Source organism: Temnothorax nylanderi, unplaced genomic scaffold (assembly GCF_030848795.1).
Source record: "Temnothorax nylanderi isolate EJ_2023f unplaced genomic scaffold, tnyl_v1.0 TNYL_tig0403_pilon, whole genome shotgun sequence".
Lineage (NCBI taxonomy): Eukaryota > Metazoa > Arthropoda > Insecta > Hymenoptera > Formicidae > Temnothorax > Temnothorax nylanderi.
Window position 1 is genome coordinate 17,926 of NW_027249465.1, and position 21,961 is coordinate 39,886.

The 21,961-nt window shown below is 33.0% G+C and overlaps 1 protein-coding gene and 1 long non-coding RNA gene across 2 annotated transcripts; one reads left to right on the forward strand and one right to left on the reverse strand.

Moving 5' to 3' along the window:
* Nucleotides 1–1,119: 1,119 nt before the first annotated feature.
* Lanb2 (laminin subunit gamma-1) lies at nt 1,120–21,614 on the forward strand. Its single transcript, XM_071721265.1, has 23 exons — nt 1,120–1,707; nt 5,663–5,921; nt 7,085–7,386; nt 7,719–7,924; nt 8,982–9,085; nt 10,795–10,983; nt 12,109–12,334; nt 12,677–13,106; nt 13,170–13,527; nt 13,849–14,037; nt 14,191–14,376; nt 14,498–14,700; nt 14,894–15,109; nt 15,340–15,610; nt 16,696–16,874; nt 17,147–17,277; nt 17,842–17,952; nt 18,115–18,313; nt 18,714–18,951; nt 19,075–19,250; nt 19,534–19,716; nt 19,876–19,993; nt 20,179–21,614. Exons 1-23 carry the CDS (start codon nt 1,558–1,560, stop codon nt 20,412–20,414), a joined length of 4,860 nt encoding a protein of 1,619 aa, XP_071577366.1. The 5' UTR covers nt 1,120–1,557; the 3' UTR covers nt 20,415–21,614.
* Nucleotides 3,313–5,645, reverse strand: LOC139782305 (uncharacterized). The gene is made up of 2 exons (XR_011720845.1): nt 4,156–5,645; nt 3,313–3,402 (listed from the first exon to the last, which is right to left on the reverse strand). It is a non-coding gene; the product is annotated as an uncharacterized lncRNA (long non-coding RNA).
* Nucleotides 21,615–21,961: the final 347 nt, after the last annotated feature.

Sequence of the window (21,961 nt, forward strand, 5' to 3'; positions counted from 1 at the left end):
CGCTCGAATTAGACCTGATAATTTAGAATATTTAATTCAATTTTTTTGTATTAATAATTAAAATAAAAAAGATTATTTACATAAATATTTATTACCTAGGTGTGATATAGTTCACAAAAATCATATGAGAAATATAAATATATTTTTATACATTTGTCTTCGACGAGCGTGATGAGAAACAGAGTCTTACAGATATATAGATAAATATCTTTTTTATTTTAATTATTAATACAGAAAAATTGAATTACATATTCTAAATTCTCAGGTCTAAAGAAGAATATCCAATTCTTTAAAAGAAAAGTAACAAGCACTTGTAATGAGTTAATGCAAAGAAAAGAAACCCAATTTGTAACGCTGATAAATTCCCTCAAAATCGTAATCTTCCTCTCCCAATTGACAATTTAACTGAATTTATAAAATTTAATGAGAGACTCAAAGATGATGATAAACTAAGAGAAGATATGGTGAGCAAAATAAAAAAATAATATTTATTAATTTGTAATTATTTATGGAAACATTATACATATACTATAATATAAATACACCTAATTATATTTTCAAATATTGTTTCCAGAATAACAATATTTGAAAATGCTCGGAATACGTACAGAAAAAGATAAAGTTGTTATACCAACAATAAGTTTTTAATGAATATATTAAAAAAGTTTATTACAGCAAAGATTGCAATGAAATTTACTGGCTCTTATATATTTTATATTTGAAGAAAATTATTTGTTCAAATGTATTTAAATAAATGTATTATAAATGTATTTATTTTATATCTTTTATGTACAGGATAAATTTCAATATAATTAAAAGATTTATTTAATTAATAATTTTCACGTTTTAATTGTGACATAATCAAGAGACACGATAATGTCTCGCGCCTAGTGCGGAAAGGGACACGCGAAGACGCGAGTAAGACGCGCGAGCCGAGTACTTACGATAGGATTTTACGATTCTCGTGGCTGGCGACGCTAGCTCGAGCAAGAAAGAGACGGCAGATGTATGTCAACGCTCTTCGGCCGCTCGAAGCTGGCCGAACGCCGAGCGCACAGCCGCCGCAGTCCGCACACGTACACGGCTGCTCGCTTGTGTGCGCTGTGCTGCTGCTTGCTGTAAGCGGCTTGAATCTACCATGGTGGAAGTAATATCCACCATGGAATCTACCATCTCTGGTCAGGAGTGCCGAGTGGCCGGGAGGTGGATGCGTGCAACTGTAAGCGGCAAGCGGCGTCGCGTCGCGCCGTTACCCGTTACTCATCGGTGGTCCACGGCGGAGTTGAGCTCGCGCGTCGTCCAGCATCCATGGAAGGCTAATAGGAGATGCACGATCGATAACGATCGCTCGACGGCGGTGATCTTCGTAGATGGACGCGCTGCCTAACCTCAAAGATAACCTCGACACTGCCGTCGGTGAAATTCGTGAATAGCGAGAAGAGTCTTGCCGAGTATCCGGACAGAGAGAGAGAGAGAGAGAGAGAGAGAGAGAGAGAGAGAGAGAGAGAGAGAGAGAGAGAGAGAAAGAAAGAGATTTTCTTACCTCGGAAGTATAAGATGAGAGGGAACACGATATGGAACCTGTTGTTGCTTGTGGGATGCTGCGTCCTGGCCGATCCTGAGGCCGATCCTTCGGAGGAACTGTTTAATCGGCTGCCGAAAAATCGCAATGAGGACAAGTGTTACGATGAGAACGGCAGGCCGCAGGTTTGTCCCGATTGTTTATGTTATTTATATGCACGTTGAATAATGAAAAAAAAATCTATTAGCTTCAAAAAGAAAGAATATATTATAAGCTACTTTATTTAATATAACCGATATTGTGAAAAATCAAGAAACATGGTAGTGTCTCGCGCTAAGTATGTATTTGACAGAAGTATTTTCATAATAGTGCTTTTTTACTTTTTTACTTAAAATTGTATCACAAAAGATAGAGAAATTGTGCAAATCCTTTTTTCGGTGCAATGTATTTCATATATATTTTTATTAATTTTCTGTATAAAGTGAATAATTTTTTTACATAACATTTTAATATTTTTTTACATATAATTATCTATTATTATAATTCTCTATTATGTAACGCTTGTTATTTTTACGTAATTTTATAACGTTAATTTTTGTTATATAATTATATTTTTTAAACGCAACATATATATTATGTATTATTTGTTAATCTTTTTCTGTGACATTAATTTTTTTCAAATCAATTTTGTTTAAATATTTTTTAATAAATAACAGCTACCCGTGCTTTTCTCATCGTTAATTAAATCAGTTCGTAGCTCTGGATTTCGGGAGGATGTTAAGGTTATCATGGGGTTACTCCAAGTTACTTGAACTCGCAGATAAATTGTGTGGGCCATGATATAAATGGATGAGATATCATTCGCGAAGCTCGCGAGATATATCTTCTGTATTAGAAATAGAATCCTTTACTATTTAGGTCAATTAAGATTTGAGAAAATTAGACCTGATCAAATTTCTTATATTAATAATACTTTTTATATTAATTAATATTTTTTAATATTAATCATAGATAAATATTATCTAATTTTATATTCTAATTTTAACGTATTTATTAATTATTTTTATCATATAAATTTCATCGTATTGAAGAATATAATACAGTTATATCTATATTTATATTATATTTATAAAAGGAGACTTTTTTTATAGTTTTATAATTCTATTTAAAATATTAATATTAAAAAATGTATTAAAAATTGTTCTATCACCTATTGAAATGTATTTATTGTTTATCTAATTTAAATTTTAGTTTAATTTTAAATAACAATAAATCTCTATAACGCGTTATTACATTAAAAATGTAAAATAATATAAAATATATCGTAGAAGGTTTCTCGAGCATTACACGAGATGGTCATGTCTCTCAACTAAGTATATATTCTGTTCCATTTCTGTCACCGACCTTTTACACAATCTTTAATTGACTCACATATTTCTGTAATTTAACGCACAATGTTCTACCATTGTTAAATTAACTTGATAAGGAGCCAAAGTAAGGGTTGAAACGTCGTTATATTAATGAATTACCGCCAGTTAGGCCGACTCACAAGTCTTCATTTTATTATTTCATATTAGCGAACTACAATTGTATTGAATATCGTAGAAGATTTATTATTTACTATAGATTTTAACAGAATAACTGTGATATAATTTATTAAGGGGGGATTCCAGTTTAGCTGGGCAAAAAATGATGATTTTTGTAAGAATTTTTTTTTAGAAAACTATAAGTGATATTGGATTGATTTTTTGGTGATATAAAAAGGCATTTCTAAAGAAGAAAAAGATATGTCGGTTTTTCAATTTTATTAATTTTTGTTGTGTTGGCATTCAACTTTGTGGCACAATATCGGCATGCAGTGTAGCAACGAGCTGATTCATCTGAAAGCAAAAAGCAAAAATTTCCTTTAAAGCTTAATCAATTACGCGGGGGTTGAACCTAATTGCAAATAAAAATATGAAAAATTGAAAGAGTTACAGCAATCGCAAGAAAACATTTTTTTCGATCAAAAAAATCAATCTTTTATTGTTGATAAAATTGTTATAAATAAACAATAAAGTGTAACGGTAGGTTCAATCCCTGGAGAAAATTATAAGGAATCGAATCGTACTTGGCAAAAGTTATTTGATTGATTACTTTCTGAGTTATTCTGCACGCCAAGTTAGAAAAAGTAGTTTTGAGAAAAACGCGTTTAAAGTTTATTTTTTTACTGTCAGCCGAAAAAGCACGTAAAAATGCATGAAGAGTTCAGTATAAAGGTTTTTGAGGTCGCTGAATCCGAATCTGATCAGATTTTCAAAATTCAAAATGGCGGATTCAATATGGCGGATCAAAAGAGTTAAGCCCCTTGCACAATGCCAGGCAACAGGCAATAGGAACAGGAAATAACCAAAAAATCGTTAATTACAACCTAAAAAATTCGAATACTATGATTGGTTGGCAACAGGCAATAGGCACAGAATTTCCAACGTGATGGAAACTCTGTGTCTATTGCCTGTGTCACTGTTTATTCTGCATTTATACATGATTTCTGATTTCTATTCCCTGTTCCTATTGCCTGTTGCCTGGCATTGTGCAAGGGGCTTTACAGTTGAATAAAGAAATAAAGTTTTTGATATTTTCACGATACTTACAGTTATTTAAGGTAGTCGTCTCGCTACGTGCTAGTCATGTGACTGTTTGTAGGTTTTCACGTTCAGAAATATATTTCAGGCAATTTTTGCTAAGGGAAAAATAATTTTATGAATTATGGTGTAAAATTTCATACGTGACAAAGTATGTTACTTTTTCCAAATTCTGTGATTTTTCTCATTTGACTCCGTTTTGATCAGCTGATTATGCGAGTCGTCGAGAAAGGTTACAAGTGAGAAAAATACTTGGCAACGTCGCATTTTACGTCAATTACTGAGAAAGGGTTTCAAAACGTATGACAGGGGTGTCAAAAATAATTTTATGAATTATGGTGTAAAATTTCATACGTGACAAAGTATGTTACTTTTTCCAAATTCTGTGATTTTTCTCATTTGACTCCGTTTTGATCAGCTGATTATGCGAGTCGTCGAGAAAGGTTACAAGTGAGAAAAATACTTGGCAACGTCGCATTTTACGTCAATTACTGAGAAAGGGTTTCAAAACGTATGACAGGGGTGTCAATCACTATCCAATTCGGCTAAGAAAGACGAGCCCCATAACCTGCAACTACAGTGATTAGCCAGCGGCGTTGCCAAGTCTTCCCAACCTAACCTCGACCAAAAAATGTCTGCTCGATTACCGCATTTTCACTAAAATAAACTAAAAAATTAGCAGCCGGTAAACTATATATTTTATGGTTGCATCGGAATCTTCGAAATCTAATGTACAAAAAGCAATGTTTTTTCTCACTTCATCTAATCGAAAAATGCGAAAATATGTGATTGAAACCGTGATAGAGCCTTCTTTTTCTGGCCGTCTGTATGAAGTAATGCAAAATTTGTGATTTTCGAGATCGATTTTCTAGAGTAAATAGTCGGTAAGGAGCCACAGAAAAAATCGACTGCAAAGCTGATCATATAATTTGATATAAAATCCGAAATCGAAAACTTTATCTAATACATGCCCTGACGAGACGACTACCTTAAAGAACGCTCAGTCTGCTATTTCGAGCCCATAAAATGTCTTTTTCTTTCTCGAAGAATTCTTATTCGGCGGTTTTTATCACGGTTTGCACGCGCACGCGCACACACACACACACACACACACACACACACACACACACACGTTTATACCAGATAGGGCCAAACATATAGTTGAGAATCTAGGCAGGTATAAACAAAATTTTATTGTTCCCACATCGATAGAATGTCGAGGAAACTGCGAAATCGGTACAGCCGCATACTTGTGCTGTATCCGATTCAAAGCGAGTCTCACTAAAGGGCTCTAGTTTCGTCAATTTTATGAATTTGACGATAACACTTTGGGAATATATTCTTGAAGCTCTCTACTATTTATTTATGCAAGAAAAAAAAATTTGATTTATTTGACCAAACAAACTGGAATCCCCCCTTAAAGTATATATAATTGTAGAGTTATATTTTAAAAGTAAATTAAATAATGTCATGCTATAAAAATTTAATTAAATAAACATCGCGTGGTGTGTTTTAGAGATGTATACCGCCGTTCGAAAACGCGGCTTTCAACGTGCTGATGGAGGCGACCAACACGTGCGGCGAGGACCGTCCCATCGAGTTCTGTAAGCAGACGGGCGTGCAAAAGAAGTCGTGCGAAATTTGTCGACGCGGCGATCATTCAGCTTCTTTCCTCACTGACCACGATAATAATGACAACGCTACGTGGTGGCAGTCGGACACCATGTACGAAGGCATCGAGTATCCCAACCAGGTCAATCTCACCCTCCATCTAGGTACATTCTCGTTGTAATATATCTGGGATACCTACCTTAGTAGAAGATTTCTGTGTCTCTACACTGAGAGACATAGACAGTCGCTGGTTTATACTTTCTCTCTTTTTCTCCATGTCTCTCTTCCATTCTCTCGCTCTCGCTTACTCTCATTTTACTTCCTTATCTATGAGGATGTACGCGCGATGAGATAAACCATACAGTGTACAAAGGATGATAGAGAAACCACAGTGCTCTCGTGAGCTTTAAAAATGAATTTATTCTTACGAATTTATTTTCGTTCTTAATTGATTTAGGATCTAGTTCAGCAGTAGAATATTTTAACTTAGAAATTAGAACGTTTTGAACCAATTGATCAAATTTTTCGATTGTGTATTTTAAGTAATATTTCCAAATTAATTATTTATTCGCTTTTATTCGCTTCTAATTAAACTTTATTACGTTATTTAATTATTTTATTGATAACAATCCAGTAATAAGATTTTTATCCGGACTGATGTGACTAATTAACATAATCTAATAATTTATTTTAATTCAAAAATTTATAATTCAATTAAGTTTTACTTGAATTTAATTTACACAAACTTCAGGAATTTTATCTTGACAAATTATGTATATGTCAATCACAGTTATTTTTTATGGTTTTTTCTTCTGAAGTGGTGAGGAGAAGAAGAGTATACAAAGTGGTTGAAGTTACATACAATCTGTACACCATATGTTCATTCATCAAAGCATTTACCTTCTCTCACATCTTCTTGCATATCACTACTTTTACGACTGTATTGATGTGTTATGATCTTATTGTTAGAAGATGACATTTCTAACGATAGAAATAATTTGACGATAGTTTTAATAATAATTAATTTTAAAAAATTGTATCTTTATCTAAAGATCTCTACAAATTTTGAAGAAAGTTATATTAATCATAAAAGTTTGAAAACGGAATAATTTTGATTTGAAATTTTTTGATATTTTTAATAATAATTTAGATATTTTAAGCATTCAGACTAGATAAAGCGCCTTATATGTATATATATTTGCATAAACTGTTTAAAGATTGAAGTATTTATTTATATATTTTAGATATAATCTATTATATACATAATTATTATTAGTACTATTTTTATTTATAACGTTTCATAATATTCTGATTTTAACATGTTCAGGAAAGACATTTGATATAACATACGTCAGAGTACTGTTCGAGTCACCCCGGCCGGAAAGCTGGGGTATCTACAAGCGGAAGAACGAGAAGTCGCCATGGGAACCTTATCAGTTTTATTCAGCGACGTGCCGGGATACGTACGAGCTGCCCGAGTCCAAAGAGACTATTCGCGGTGACGACACTCGCGTGCTATGCACCTCAGAATTCTCTGACATCTCTCCGCTCACCAAAGGCACCGTCGCCTTCTCGACCTTGGAGGGCCGACCCTCCGCCTATTACTTCGAAACCAACCCCGAACTTCAGGCAATTAACAATTGTTAAAAATAATATATTCTTAGTATAATATATAAAAATCAGAAGGATAGTTTTAATTGTGTCTGTAAGATATAATAGTAATATCTTGGATTTTATATTAAAAATTAATTTATTAACGAAATCAGAGAAATTGCAGCCAGTAATCGAGATTAAAATAGTTTATTAAAGAATAATTTAATAACTTAAATTGGTATTTAAAATACAAAGTAATTCAAAAAACTGAGACTGCTTTAACAACGAAATTAAAAGTTTTTTACAGACTGTCTATATTTATTATAATTATTTAACAGGTGGCTTAACAGACGCGGTTTGTTTTATAGGAATGGGTCCAAGCGACGGATTTAAGGATTACTTTGGACAGGCTAAACACATTTGGCGATGAAGTTTTTGGCGACGCGCAAGTGCTGAAATCTTATTACTATGCAATAGCCGATGTAGCGGTTGGTGCAAGATGCGCCTGCAATGGCCACGCTGGAGAATGCGTAAACAGCACCAGTGTCGACGGCAGAACTCGCAGAGTCTGCCGGTAATAATTCCCTTCTCTTAGTAGTGATTTTTAGCACATACACGCATACACACACACGCACGCAATTACATTTTGGCAATTAAGGGGATCCTGGACAGGGGACAATTACCGACAAAAACAGTCAGGGCTCGTTCTTTGAAACGGCTTTATAGATCGCAAAATCCTTTTACAGGAGTAAAGTATAGGTACTAATGAAGAGTGGGAATGTAAAAAATTAGTGATAATTGAAAAAAAATGTAAAAATGCTGTCACCTTATAACCATATTTTCTAATATAAACAGTTGTATAGGTTATATGTACGAAATGAAATGTTCCCACTCTTCAGAATACGTGCACAAACAATAACGTACCGTTGAAATTGAGATTGAAAACCTGGAAAAAAAATTTGGGCTTCGAAGAAATCGTGTATATTTTCCACAAAAATATACACGCAGGCTAGTAAGCAGAGATGGCGCAGCAATCGAACAAGGACAGATGTCATTTCGTTATGCCCGTTCTAGACTGGAGGATGATCCTACTTGTGGCTCTAGTGTAGACGGGTAAAAATCTATAGTTTATGTATAGTTTATATCACGTACACTATAGAAAGGAGGATGAGCCGAGAGTAGGATCATCCTCCAGTCTAGAACGGGCATTAGACAAAGACAGATATAGGAAAAACAAAATTAGAAATGTTGACATTATCGACATCGAGGAAGTTCGGTCGTCACTCCAGCATCCTCTTAATATCTATTTATATTTCTTTTCTTTTTTTCTTATTTTTCAAGGCTTTTGTGAATTTTCTGATATTATGTCAAAATAATCATCAAAATAAATTACTTTTTAGCATTACACATACAATTGATAGATTGTGATAAAATGTTTTATTTGCAAGAAGATAGATATTTTTAAAAGTAAAATTATAACATTCTATAATTAAGTTAAATTAAATTAAATTAGAATTTTCAAACTACCAATAATAATAATAATAATAATAATAACAATTCTTGTCACTTTGCTGCTACCTTTGATAAGATTGTAAGTAATGCTACAAGTTAGAAGCTAAACTTATTCGCAGATGTGAGCACAATACTGCTGGTCCAGACTGCAACGAGTGCCTACCTTTTTACAATGACGCTCCTTGGGGCCGTGCCACAACTACAGATGCGCATGAATGCAAACGTAAGTATTTACGTAAATATTAGCATATTTTAATAGCTTTAAATGCAATCATCAATATACAACAAATTTTGAATATTAATTCCTTCAGTATCTAAATAAATATTAAAACTGATAAAAAAGATCTATTGAAATCAATGATTTAATTTATTTAAACTTTAGCAAGTTACAAGGCAGAATTTAAAACATATAAAACAAGAAAGTTTAGTTATTATTGAAGTTTAGTTATTAAAAGTGGATAGTGAAAAGAAGAATTATTTTCATCCTTATTTGCTAACTTTATTTATTATTCTTTTCCTCATTATCTTTATTTTTAGCTTAATATAATTATATCTAATTAGCTGTAAAATCTAATTAGCTAAATATAATTAGTCTAAAGTTGTGTTGAGATTAATCTGAATTGATTAGAAAAAGAAATACACAAATCAAAACAAGAATCGTGTAGTAAAAAAAAAAGATAATAAAATGTAGTTATGTAAAAAAGTGCCAATTTATATATTTCTATAATCTCTATTGCAAAATGTTGTCGGATGTGTAATGTGTTATGCATAACGGAATCAACTAGCAGAAGCCATTACAATTAATCATGTAATAATTTCTTATATTTTTTATTTAATATTATTATAGAATTTTATTCGTAAATAACTGCTTTTCTAAAATAACTGCATTTATATGCGAAAAACTGTAGACTTAGGTCTTGGTCTGCATAACGTAATATGTATCCAATGAGAGACACGGTGAGCATTGCAAACACCATAAGCGACTGCACCTTCGCCAGTATTACCTGATACCAGCCTTGCCTTTTACGTTCATCTCCCGCTCTCTCTCGAGTGGGGATGCATGGCTTGTGGGGAAGGTACACGGCCGTTCAATGCACTTTTGTCTGCATTTGGTGTACCACAATATCGCGATAAAAGCATATCTGTCCACTGATCAAAATCCTCGAAATCCAGTATAATAAAAGACATAATAAAAAATAGATTTTCGATAAATATCTAAAAAGCAATTTAAGGAAGTGTAATTTGAACAGATCATGTGAAATTTAAAGTGACAGTGATCGAGTACGTGTAACAGTTGAAGTAACAATTTGACATTTATAAGCGAGCACAATTAAACATATAATTATATGATTAAACAATTGTAAATTGTAATCAAATTATAATAATAACCAATAATGAAATAAGTTGAATTATAATGCATCGACCTCTGTGAATGTTCTCAGACCAAAAAAAAATGAAATTAATCGTGTTATTAATGATAACGAATTGCATATTGCCGTGCACGCCGTGGGATAAAATACGCCCTTGGTATTCAGGCTCCAGTAATTATTAACAATGATATATTGTTTATAGAATTGTTCATAATGACATTATATGTATTAAAAAGATATTGATCACGACATTCTAAATAAAATTTATATATCTTTGTACAAACATTTAAACTTCAATATTAAGTTATTATTCAAAATTATAATTATTAGATAAATATAATTAAATAATTAGATTTATTATTTATTTAACAACTTGTTCTCAACAATCTCAACGTCTTCCTGCATTATTCTTTTTCATTGTTATACAATAAATTTTAATATTTAATGTTCAAAAATAATAATATTATCTTGTATGAGGAGGATATATGTATTTGTTTCTTTTTCCCGCATTTAAAAATTCTGCAATTATTTTATTAATTCGTTCATTTATTATTTCTTGCAGCTTGTAACTGTAACGGATACTCGGACAGGTGTTACTTCGACAGGGAACTGTATAAGTTGACCGGTCACGGAGGTCATTGCTTGGATTGTCGAGCGAATCGCGATGGCGCCAATTGCGAACGGTGTCGCGAAAATTATTATCAACGACCTGAGGATAACTACTGCATTGCATGCAACTGCAATGAGATTGGTAATGCTATAATAATCTTAAATAAAATAATTGCAATCATAAATTCGGTAATTTCTCAAAGGACTCCGCACATACCTTATGGAAATTGACTTTCGGTGAAATTGGCTGAAACTTTGGAAATAGTTTATGTGATCAAAAGTTATAATGGGCAAAATTCAATAATCAACCGTTTAGGCGCTATCGTTCAAAAGTCAAAATGAGGCGTTATTTCAGTATTATTGTGGTACAGTGGATTTCAATGAAATTGGCTGAAATTTCAGAAATAAATTGTTTATGTGATACTGATCGAAAGTTATAATAGGCAAGATTCACAGTAATTGACTGAAAAGTTCTCGGTATAAAATCGACCGTCGTAGAAAGCATTAGCGCGCATATACTTTAACTTTGGAGAAGGATTTTTAAATCCATAAAGCTAATAAAAAGATATGCGTTTAATAAAAATGTCAGTATTACAGACGGCTTTAGGATCCGAATTACAATGTATTATTTTGCAGAATCGCACTACTTATTCTTTTTATTAATACAAAAATATGTACATGCATGTATATACACACATATATATGAATTATAACCACGAAACTAACCACGCTGTCATACCTCGGCCGCCAGTCGGGCTTCATATATGTGTGTATATACATGTATGTACATATTTTTTCACATAAATACATATTTTTGTATTAATAAAAAGAATGAGTTGTGTGATTCTGCAGAATAATACATTGTAATCCACTGTCCCGCAATAGCACTGAAATAACACATTAAGCCTGTTCTTTTTAATTGAACTTCTTGCACGGTTCATCTTTTCTCTTTTTCTTTTTACGTTGGAGAGAAAAAGAAAAAAGATGAATTGCGCAAGAAGTTCAGCTAAATAGAACAGACCTCTTATTTTTAACTTTTGAACACTCATAGCGCTTAAACGGTTGATTATTGTGAATCTTACTCATTGTGACTTTTGATCAGCATCACATAAACCATCTATTTCCAAAATTTCAGCCAATTTCCAAGGTATGTGCGGGGTCCTTTAAATTAACATCGCAGTTTTCCCTGATATAAATATAGATTAATTCTATCCTAAATCAAACTCTTTTATAATAGGATAATAAATTAAAATTTAATAAATGGTAGGTTCGAGAAGCTTGCAGTGCAACAGCGAGGGTAAATGCCAATGTAAACCTGGCGTAACAGGAGATAAATGTGATCGCTGTGCGGCCAATTTCTACAATTTCGGCGCGCAGGGCTGTACCTCCTGCGAGTGCAGCTTGGCAGGGTCGGCAGACAACGTTCCCAACTGCGATACTGTCACGGGGGTTTGCGTCTGTAAAGAAAACGTCGAGGGAAAACGCTGCAGAGAGTTAGTCTTGTTATGCTTCAACTATTCAATCAAGCCATATCTTTTTGAGAAAAGATATTAAATTAACCGACTCACACTTTAACATATTGACTGCCAACTTATATTAAATGATAAACTTATGGCTTTTTGATCTTTTAGCTTACATTATTATTAAAAAATAGTTGAAATATTATATGTTTAGATTATATAGAACTTCTCGCACATTTGCAATAACGATTCTTTGATTAGTGTGTAATCAATTTTCATTATCGCGAATTTTAATTTTATTTTTAATTAGGCTCTGTTGATTTTTCCTTCTGCTAAAAAATCGAAATCCACTAATTGAATGCCAAAATTGATTAGGTGTCGACCAGGTTTCTTCAATTTGGCAGTGGATAATGAGTTCGGCTGCACTCCCTGTTTCTGTTACGGCCACTCCTCGGTCTGTCGGCCAGCGACCGGTTACTCAAAACTATTCATCGAGAGTATGTTCGTGCGAGGAAACGAGCGCTGGTCCGCATCCGTAGCCGGTAATCCGATTCTGTTGCATTACGATGCATTGACGCAGACGGTTTCGGTTACCGCGCTCGACCGTGACAACGTATACTTCCTCGCGCCTGATAAATTTCTGGGAGACCAGCGAGCGTCATACAATCAGGATATATCGTTCATACTGAGGATAGGGGAAACTGGTCCGGCTCCTACGGCACGCGATGTAATTTTAGAAGGTGGAAATGGCGAGCAAATCACGCAACCGATCTTTGGCCAAAAAAATCGTTTACCGACTGTTACAGTGAGTGTTCTTATCTTTACTTCATTTTCTTACAGTATTGCATTAACGTGATTATCTTTACAGCCTCAAGAATATCGGTTCAAGTTACACGAGCATGGCACTTACGGCTGGCAACCGCGATTATCCTCTCGTGCTTTTATGTCAATTTTGTCAAACTTGACCGCCATAAAGATCCGCGGGACTTATACGCATCAAGGCCGAGGATTTTTGGACGACGTGAAATTAGAGACGGCTCATCGTGGCGCAGCTGGCGAGTCGGCCGATTGGGTGGAACATTGCCAGTGTCCTCATGGCTACGTCGGTCAGTTTTGCGAGTCATGCGCGCCTGGATTTCACCACGACCCGCCCAATGGTGGTCCCTTCGCCCTTTGCGTTCCTTGCAACTGCAATGGACATGCCGATATTTGCGAGGCTGAGACTGGTAATTAGATTTTATTACATTATACGCTTTAAAGAGAGATAAATCAAACTAAACTCTAGAGATAAAGTAACTTTTTAGTTTTAATTCTTTGCGATTATAATCTTCTGGAAAACGCGAAATTTGAATCAAATTTACTTATTATCGCATTATTTGTCAAATTACGTTCGTCTAATAACTTTGACGACTTTTCGAGCATATCGCAAGTGTTTCGACTCTTGCTCTTATCTAATTTTTCTGAAAGAGTGATAAACTCACATAAATATAGGCATTTTAGAGTGTTTAATAATATTTCGAATATGATATTTTTTCCCTACATTTTAGGGCAATGTATCTGTCAGCATAATACTGCAGGAAGCAATTGCGAGCTATGTAGTAGAGGATATTATGGTTATCCATTGAAAGGAACCTCGGACGATTGCAAACCGTGCCCTTGTCCCGACAATGGGCCTTGCATTCTTCTAGGCAACAATCCGGATCCTATCTGCTCCGAATGTCCTATTGGCAGGACTGGTAAGTATATGTGTATAGTTTTTACAAATACCTTCTTCAAGTACTTTAACATAAGCATCTAAGATAAGCATCATAGCGTCTATTAATATTTCTTGCTTTTCTCTCTTTTTTTTAATTGATTAAAGGTCATATAAAATGTACGTTCTTGTGTAGGACCTAGATGTGAAACATGCTCCGATGGTTACTACGGGAATCCTGAAAGAGGTCTCGCTTGCCGTCCTTGCGATTGCAACAACAACATCGACTTAAATGCAGTTAGAAATTGTAATCACGAGACGGGAGAATGTCTTAAATGCGTCAATAATACAGCTGGCTTTCACTGTGAGGAATGTCTAGCCGGTAAATATAAATTGAGAACTATTTCATAAAGATCCATTATATAATATTTCTTCCACAAATTTCTATAATATATAATATGTATGTTCGATTATATTTTATATTGTTATGTTTTATATAATAGGATATTACGGAGACGCATTGTCGGATCGCAAGGAAGACGGGTGTAAGTTGTGTCAGTGTTATCCACCGGGTACTTTGGAACTTGAGGATGGAAGAGTCGTGCCGTGCGATCAATTAACGGGACATTGCGTCTGTAAGCCGCACGTTATAGGTCGCAATTGCGATAAATGCGAGGAAGGCTATTACCATATTATGAGCGGGGAGGTAAAGTCTGCTAAATTAAAATAAAAGAATAGAGATAATTTAATGATAACTGATACAATGAATTATCAAGTTATTGATCAAATAACACTTTAACTAACGTGTGTTTATTTCATGTACAAACATTTGTATATTACTTCTAAATTTAAAATTGTTTTTAAATTGCCTTAGTAAAAGGTACATCTTTGTGTCCCAGGGTTGCACGCCTTGTAACTGCGATTTGGAAGGTTCTTATAATCGCACTTGTGACCCGATAACAGGACAATGTCAGTGCCGACTTGGAATAACGGGTCAACATTGTGATGCCTGTGAGCCCTATCAGTACGGATTTAGCCGCGAGGGCTGCAAGCCTTGCGATTGCGACAGTATCGGTTCCCAGGATTTGCAATGTGATGCAAACGGACAATGTCCTGTAAGTATCTATACCTATATAAAATTTAAATAATTCTGTACAAATGTAACAAAATGGGCGATTACTAGGATTTAAATTAAAATTACGTGTTTGCGCAGTTGTATAAATCAAATCAACTGTAAATTTACATAAAAATTTTATTATTTTTTAGTTTTTATATATTTTTTTTCACAATAAATTTGTTTGCTCCTTTTTATCTTTTGTTTAATACTTTTGACGATTGTCGGTAGTGCTTGACGAACGTTGAAGGCAGGCGTTGTGATCGCTGTAAGGAGAACAAGCATAACCGTCAGCACGGTTGTATTGACTGTCCCGATTGTTACAATCTTGTACAATCGGCAGTCAATGATCATCGACGACGTTTGGCTGAACTTGAAGATACCCTTTATAAGATCAATAGCAGTCCAACTGTCATTAAGGATTCAGATTTCGAGAAGGAGCTCAAGAACGTACAGGATCGAGTAAAAACGTTATTGACTATCGCCAAGCGAGGATCCGGCAGTAAATATTATTAGTCACCTATTTTGAATTGGAAATTAGATAATAATTATATATAATTAAATAATGAAAAATTATCTAAAAATTATTAAAATTATTTTAATGAAAACTATAAATGGTAAAGCTCCTGTTTTGGGGAGGCAGCTCCTATGGTCTTGACATATATTATAAAGGTCACTCTCTTGAATAACCTTCAAAAAGTTTTAGTTGTTCGCTCGTTCTTTATTAAAAATTTATTAATAAAAAAATTTTGAAAAATAGTTATTTTGAGTATTGAAAGGCATAAACGACTAATATATATGTGGAACTATATGAATGAAGGAAAGTCTTTTAAAGCAATGAATCGTTAATATATTGAAGTCTTTTTGTTAAAGCAGAGAATAGTTGGTATAGAAAAGTATATATACAATTTTTTTATGTGTTAGAAAGCATGAATACAAAGTATGCTTTAACCATAATTGTATGATTATAATTGTAAATATTATTTATTGAATGCGTGGGCAGGGGGGCTCCGTCTCTCCCCCTGCACTTCCACCCCAAAAAAACCTACCTAACCCGAATTATACAATGATAGACCTAATTTCGCCCTGTAAGCAGGGGTGAGGTAGGGTGGACCTCGTTTCGCGTGGATGGTTTTCTGGATAGCATTGTACTCTCCACGCAAAGCAAGATCCACCTCACCCTTGCTTTGCTTACAGGACGAAACTAGGTCTATTATTGTACGGTTCAGGTTTTCAACTTTCCACGAACCGAGATCCACCCCACTCACCCCTGCAGCAGGGGAAGGAGCGGTAGCCCCTCCATCGCCTACATGTGTATTATCTATACACATATCAGCAAATTACTTTCCTTAGCATTGACACAAACTGTTATATTTCTCAGTTACATTTGTTAATAACTTTTTAACAAACAACGAGCGACGACTAAAACCTTTTGAATGTTGTTCAGGGTCATGATCTTGACAACATATGACAACATATCAAGGTCATTGGAGCTGCCTCCCCTAAACAGGAGTTTTACCCTATAAATATTTAATATTGTGATTTTGCTTATATTATTGTAAAAGTGAAAACTAATACCTTTATTAGGTGAGAATAAAACGTTAGTGGAACAGCTAGGCGAGCTGCGTGAGCAATTAAATACGATTGACAAGATCTATCAAACTGTGGACGTGACGGCGAATGATGCACGCGATATAACTGAGGAAGGTTTGACGAATATCGACGAGGCAGAGAAAGTTTTGGATAAAATCTACGAGCAGCTAACGGTAAATAAAATTTTGCTCTTTTATAACAATTTCGGATATTGACTGTACATTGTAAAAGATTATTTAGGAATATATTATTTTGTAACATAATATATTTGTTAACGCATATAAGCTGCAAAATTTTCTTTTACATATATGTTCTCTTATATCTTCCTTTTCTCTATTTCTAAAAGCTACATTCGAAAGATTCGATTATAACTTCATGAATAACTCTTATTTTAAATTTATTAAGTTATATATTAACTAATTTATAATTTTATGATGAATGACAGGAGGCGGAAGATTACTTGGGTACAGATGGAGCGAGCGCTTTAACTTCGGCAAAATTGCGCGCTGAGCAAGTCGGCCAGCAGAATCAACAGATGACATCGATCGCACAGGAGGCGCGTCTACTCGCTGAAGTGTATGTATTTTGCATTGTAAATATGTATAAATTTTTAACTTATTTAACTTATTTCATTAACCTTCCGTGTGCATATGTGGGTCTACGGCGTCCGAGCCAAATTGCTCGTAACTGTAAAACTTGCAAGCATGCCAGAAAATATTAAATAAACGATATTTATCAAAATAAATTATAAAATCGTCAACTACAATGTAGACAGATGTTTTGTGATTTTTTTCAGATTTTTAAAAATATTTTAGATAGGGAAAAATAGCGTCAAACGTGACAGACCCAAATATGTACTAGGAAGGTAACGAAAAATATATGCATACGGAGGGTTAATAAAAAAAAGAATTTTTCCAGAGAGTTAATTGCAATTTCCATTTTGTTATTTGTATTAATAAAATAGTTTTTTTCTATTCTATAGATCTTTTTAAAGATAAAAGTGAAGAATTATTTATAAATTATTATTAAATAAATTTCTTCAAATTACTATTATATGTATATACCGAAAAGTTTTTAGTGATTATATTGTTATAATGTTATATAATATTATTATTCAATATTGGGATTCTATTTTTTTAGAAATACAAACGAAGCCAAGAAGCTTCATATGCTGGCGGAGCAGGCACGAGAGACGACATTGGAGGCTTACAATCTCGCAAAACAAACGATATCGAAATATTCCAATATAACGTTAGTAATATTTTCTTTTTTCTCATTTCTAATTATTTATAATATTTAAAATTTATAAGTATTATTTATTTATTTAATTTATTAATTTGTAATTACTATTTAATATTTTCGATCTTCTAATATAATCTGTATACGTAAAGCATTAAAAAAGAGATTCTGTAGGGATGAAATAAGAGATCTGGAGAACAAGTTGGCGCAATTGGAGGATCGTATGGACGAAGTGAGGAACCTCACTGCCATCGCAGCTACCAAGTCCTCAGCTGTTTCTCAGGAAGCGTTAGATTTGCTAATCCTCGATTTAACACTTCCTCCAGTCGATATCGAGCAATTGCGACAGCAAATAGAAAGCGTTAGCAGTGTGGTAATTATGATGTTATAAATAAATACACAGGTTACAGAATTATAATATATGAATTCGCGTCAAAAAGAACTAATCTAACTGACAATAAATAGAAAAGCTCTCAAGCTATACAATCAATATCATTAATTGGGGAGGAATAGGGGATTTTAATGCTCCAACGAAGACTGTATTTTAAAGTCCGACAAAAAATCGGCGCGCAGTTTAGTAGGTTGGAAAAATCTGTGTACTTGGAAATACAAAAAAATTTATTATTTCATATTTCTCACTTTAATAACGACGTGTTGCTCTTATTTTCCTTATGTAATGACATTGATTGTAATCTAACCGATCTCAAAATCTAAGAAATATATAAAGGTTAATGCTAATACAAAATCTAAATAATCTATGTGTTATAAAATAGAGCTTGCAGATCAAAGAGCAAGCGCAACTCTTATTGGAACAAAACGAAAATCTTATGAATGAGATGGCTGAAAAAGTTAGAAGGAGCGAAGAACTTTTAGATAGAGCTCAAGATCAACAAGCCGCAACGGCGGAATTGTTAGCTGAATTGGATGAAGCCAACGAGACGGCAAATGATGCTGTCAAACGTGGCGATCAGACACTGAAAGAAGCTCAAGAAACCTTGAAGAAATTAGGGGGTAAGTTCTGTGAAAAAATGTAGAAATTTTTTATTCTATGAAATTAGACAAACGGAGAAACTCATGAATTTTTCAAAATTTTTTTCTTTAAGAAACTTTATTCTGATATTTATATTGTATTAGAATTTGATGCTGAAGTGCAACGTGAACGTGTTAAGGCTCAGAGCGCCTTGCAGGATATCCAAAAGATTGAAGACTTGATTACTAATGCTAGTGCAAAAGCTAGAGAGACAGAGAGAGTGCTAAATGGTTCGGAAGGTAACGCTAAAAGTGCACGCGAAATTGCGCAAAATGCTCAGGTAAAATAGTTAAAATTAATTTTTATTTAAAAAACTATTATATTTATATATAATGAAGTTATTACATTTTTCTTTCTTAACGAAAACACTATACTATAACTTATATATATCTTTTATTTTTATTTTTTCAATACTTATTTGGTGATACTTATTTTCATTCTTATATATATCTTATTATATTATACGTTATTTTTTTTTATTTTATTACATGTAAATGATATTATCATTATATATACATATTACTATATTATAATATTATAATCATTACATATTATATGTACAGACTTACGCGGATAGAGCGAGCACTAACGCGAATGACATCAGAATGGAAGCAAATAAAACTAAAATTGAAGCTCTACGACTTGGAAATGAAGCCGAGAAGTTACATCTTCGAGTTGACACTACGGATTCCATGATCAGACAATATGAGATTCAAATGACCAAGGATGCCAATATCACCGCCGAGGTAAAAATTTAATTAAGTCAGCTAAGAGAGAGGAAAAAGGGATAGGAAATAAAACATTAATTAATTAAAGAACAATCCGAGGCTGTTTCTATTTTCTAATTCAATTGTTTGTTACTTAAGACTAAGGCAAATTATAGTACCTAAAACTCTGATTTTTAGGCAAACTATAAAGTTGGCCAGGCGAAGACTAATGTGACTCTGGCGTCACAGCAAGTTGATAAGGCCTTATTAGAGGTTGCCGCAATTATCAGGGAACTCGAGAATCTACCAGAAATCGGTGAGTTCAAATCTCTCTCTACAATCACTTGACCTTTAAACTTTATATTCGTCTATCTCTAATATATATAAAAGTCTATTTCTAGATTTTGTTCTATAGTCATAAATATACTTATTTATATTATTAGTTATTGCGAGTCAAATTCGATCATTTTTCTTGAACAAAACTTTAATTTTGCAATTTAGACGATGCCGATTTGAATCGCTTAGAAGAACGTTTAGTTGCCGCTGAGAAAGAAATAAAGGCTGCCAATCTGGATCAACGAATTCGCGCATTGACGGATGCGAAAAATCTACAAACGCAGTGGGTTAAAAATTATGAAGATGAGGTTAGCAGACTGCGAATCGAAGTGGAGAACATTGATGATATTCGAAAGGCTTTACCAACTGATTGTTATCAACGCGTCCGTCTTGAGCCTTGAAATTTATCTTTTTACACATTATTCATTTTTGCATCATTTTTTAAGAAGTATATTATAAGCTATACGAAATGTTTCAAGTGTGTATTCTTACGTTAAGGTTCAAAGATTTAAAACATTTTTTTAGGTCGAGGATCTTTTTAAATCGTTAAAACTACGATTTTTTAAAAGAGAGGATATTAGAATTTTATAATATGATAATATTTAACAATTCAGATTAGATTTTCCAGCAATAAGCAAACTTCTTAAATAATAACATAAAGATGAACAAGTTTTTATAATCTTCAAAATTTTAAAGAAATCTACTTAATAATTTTAAACAAATACACTTAATGATTACTTACATAGATTCTTAATGCTAACAATTTCGTGATTTGCAAGGATACGATTAAGAATTATTTAATAGACTTTTGATACACATCTTTTTCCAAGCAAATAAATTTTTATAAATTCTAAATGGCATTCTTAAATAATCTACATAAAAGGCATTTTGCATGTTAGGCTAGGGACGAATTTTGTGCATAAATACATATGCACGCAATGGCAATAATAAACATTTCATACCAAAGATTCTTTTATAGTATATATGTTTGGATTTATCATCATTTATCATTCAATTTACATCTCTTCTCTATTATAATTGTTATAATGGTTATTAATCATGTATAAATATGTATATAGATCTGTGTACATCCATAACATGTAACTGCCATGTCAATGCATGTTAGTGCATTATTTGCAATGATATAGAATTTAAGAAAACAATTATGTTAATTTTAGACGTGTTTTTCGGCCTTTACGAGATAGTGGAACAATGAAAAAGAGAATAACGTGAGTAATCAAAAAAGTAATAGCAAAGCTATTTCTGGGATAATGAAAAGACAAATCGATATAAGAATACAGTTAAAATCCGTTTTTATATTAAAATAAAAATAAAATAAAAGATCTATTTTTTCCTGTATATTAGTAGAAAAACACCGAATGAAATATATATACAGTTTAGAGTAATAATCATAGCATTTTATTATCATCAACAATCATTCATGTTGCTATGAAATTTGCCTAATCACTCAGATAATCGAGACTAGTTCACGTATAGATTATATTTTTATATAGGCAAGATAAACAAAATAAAAGAACATTTTTATATGAAAACGTTCTACAGATTGTAATGTTTGAGGACAATAAATATTTTGAAAGTAATTATAAGGGATAACATTATTATCATTAATTATGCATACTATATAGGAGAATAAGTGTTAGGTTGATGTTACACAACATTAATTTGTCCTTTTATCTTTTAACTCAATAATATTACTTCCATATTTCTTGCAGTTATTCACGAAGTTGATTGAAATGTTTCATAACTTTATATTATTGGAAGAATAAATTGGGAAGGATAATATATATCTAAATAACATTTAAAAATTTTTTAAACGTTTGATTAACTTCATAAATCGCTACATATTCTTATCTTCCAAACAAAGAAAAAACATTTAAGATTAGAGATGTTTTGTTAGCGAAGAAACAATTTTAATATATTTTATATA

Excerpts from the sequence above, each read along its gene's own strand:
- Lanb2 (XM_071721265.1), top strand. The coding sequence starts at position 1,558 with ATGAGAGGGAACACGATATGGAACCTGTTGTTGCTTGTGGGATGCTGC. Across the intron at positions 12,335-12,676 it reads GAGGGAAAACGCTGCAGAGA|GTGTCGACCAGGTTTCTTCA; the intron begins GTTAGTCTTGTT and ends AAAATTGATTAG. Across the intron at positions 14,701-14,893 it reads ACCATATTATGAGCGGGGAG|GGTTGCACGCCTTGTAACTG; the intron begins GTAAAGTCTGCT and ends TTTGTGTCCCAG.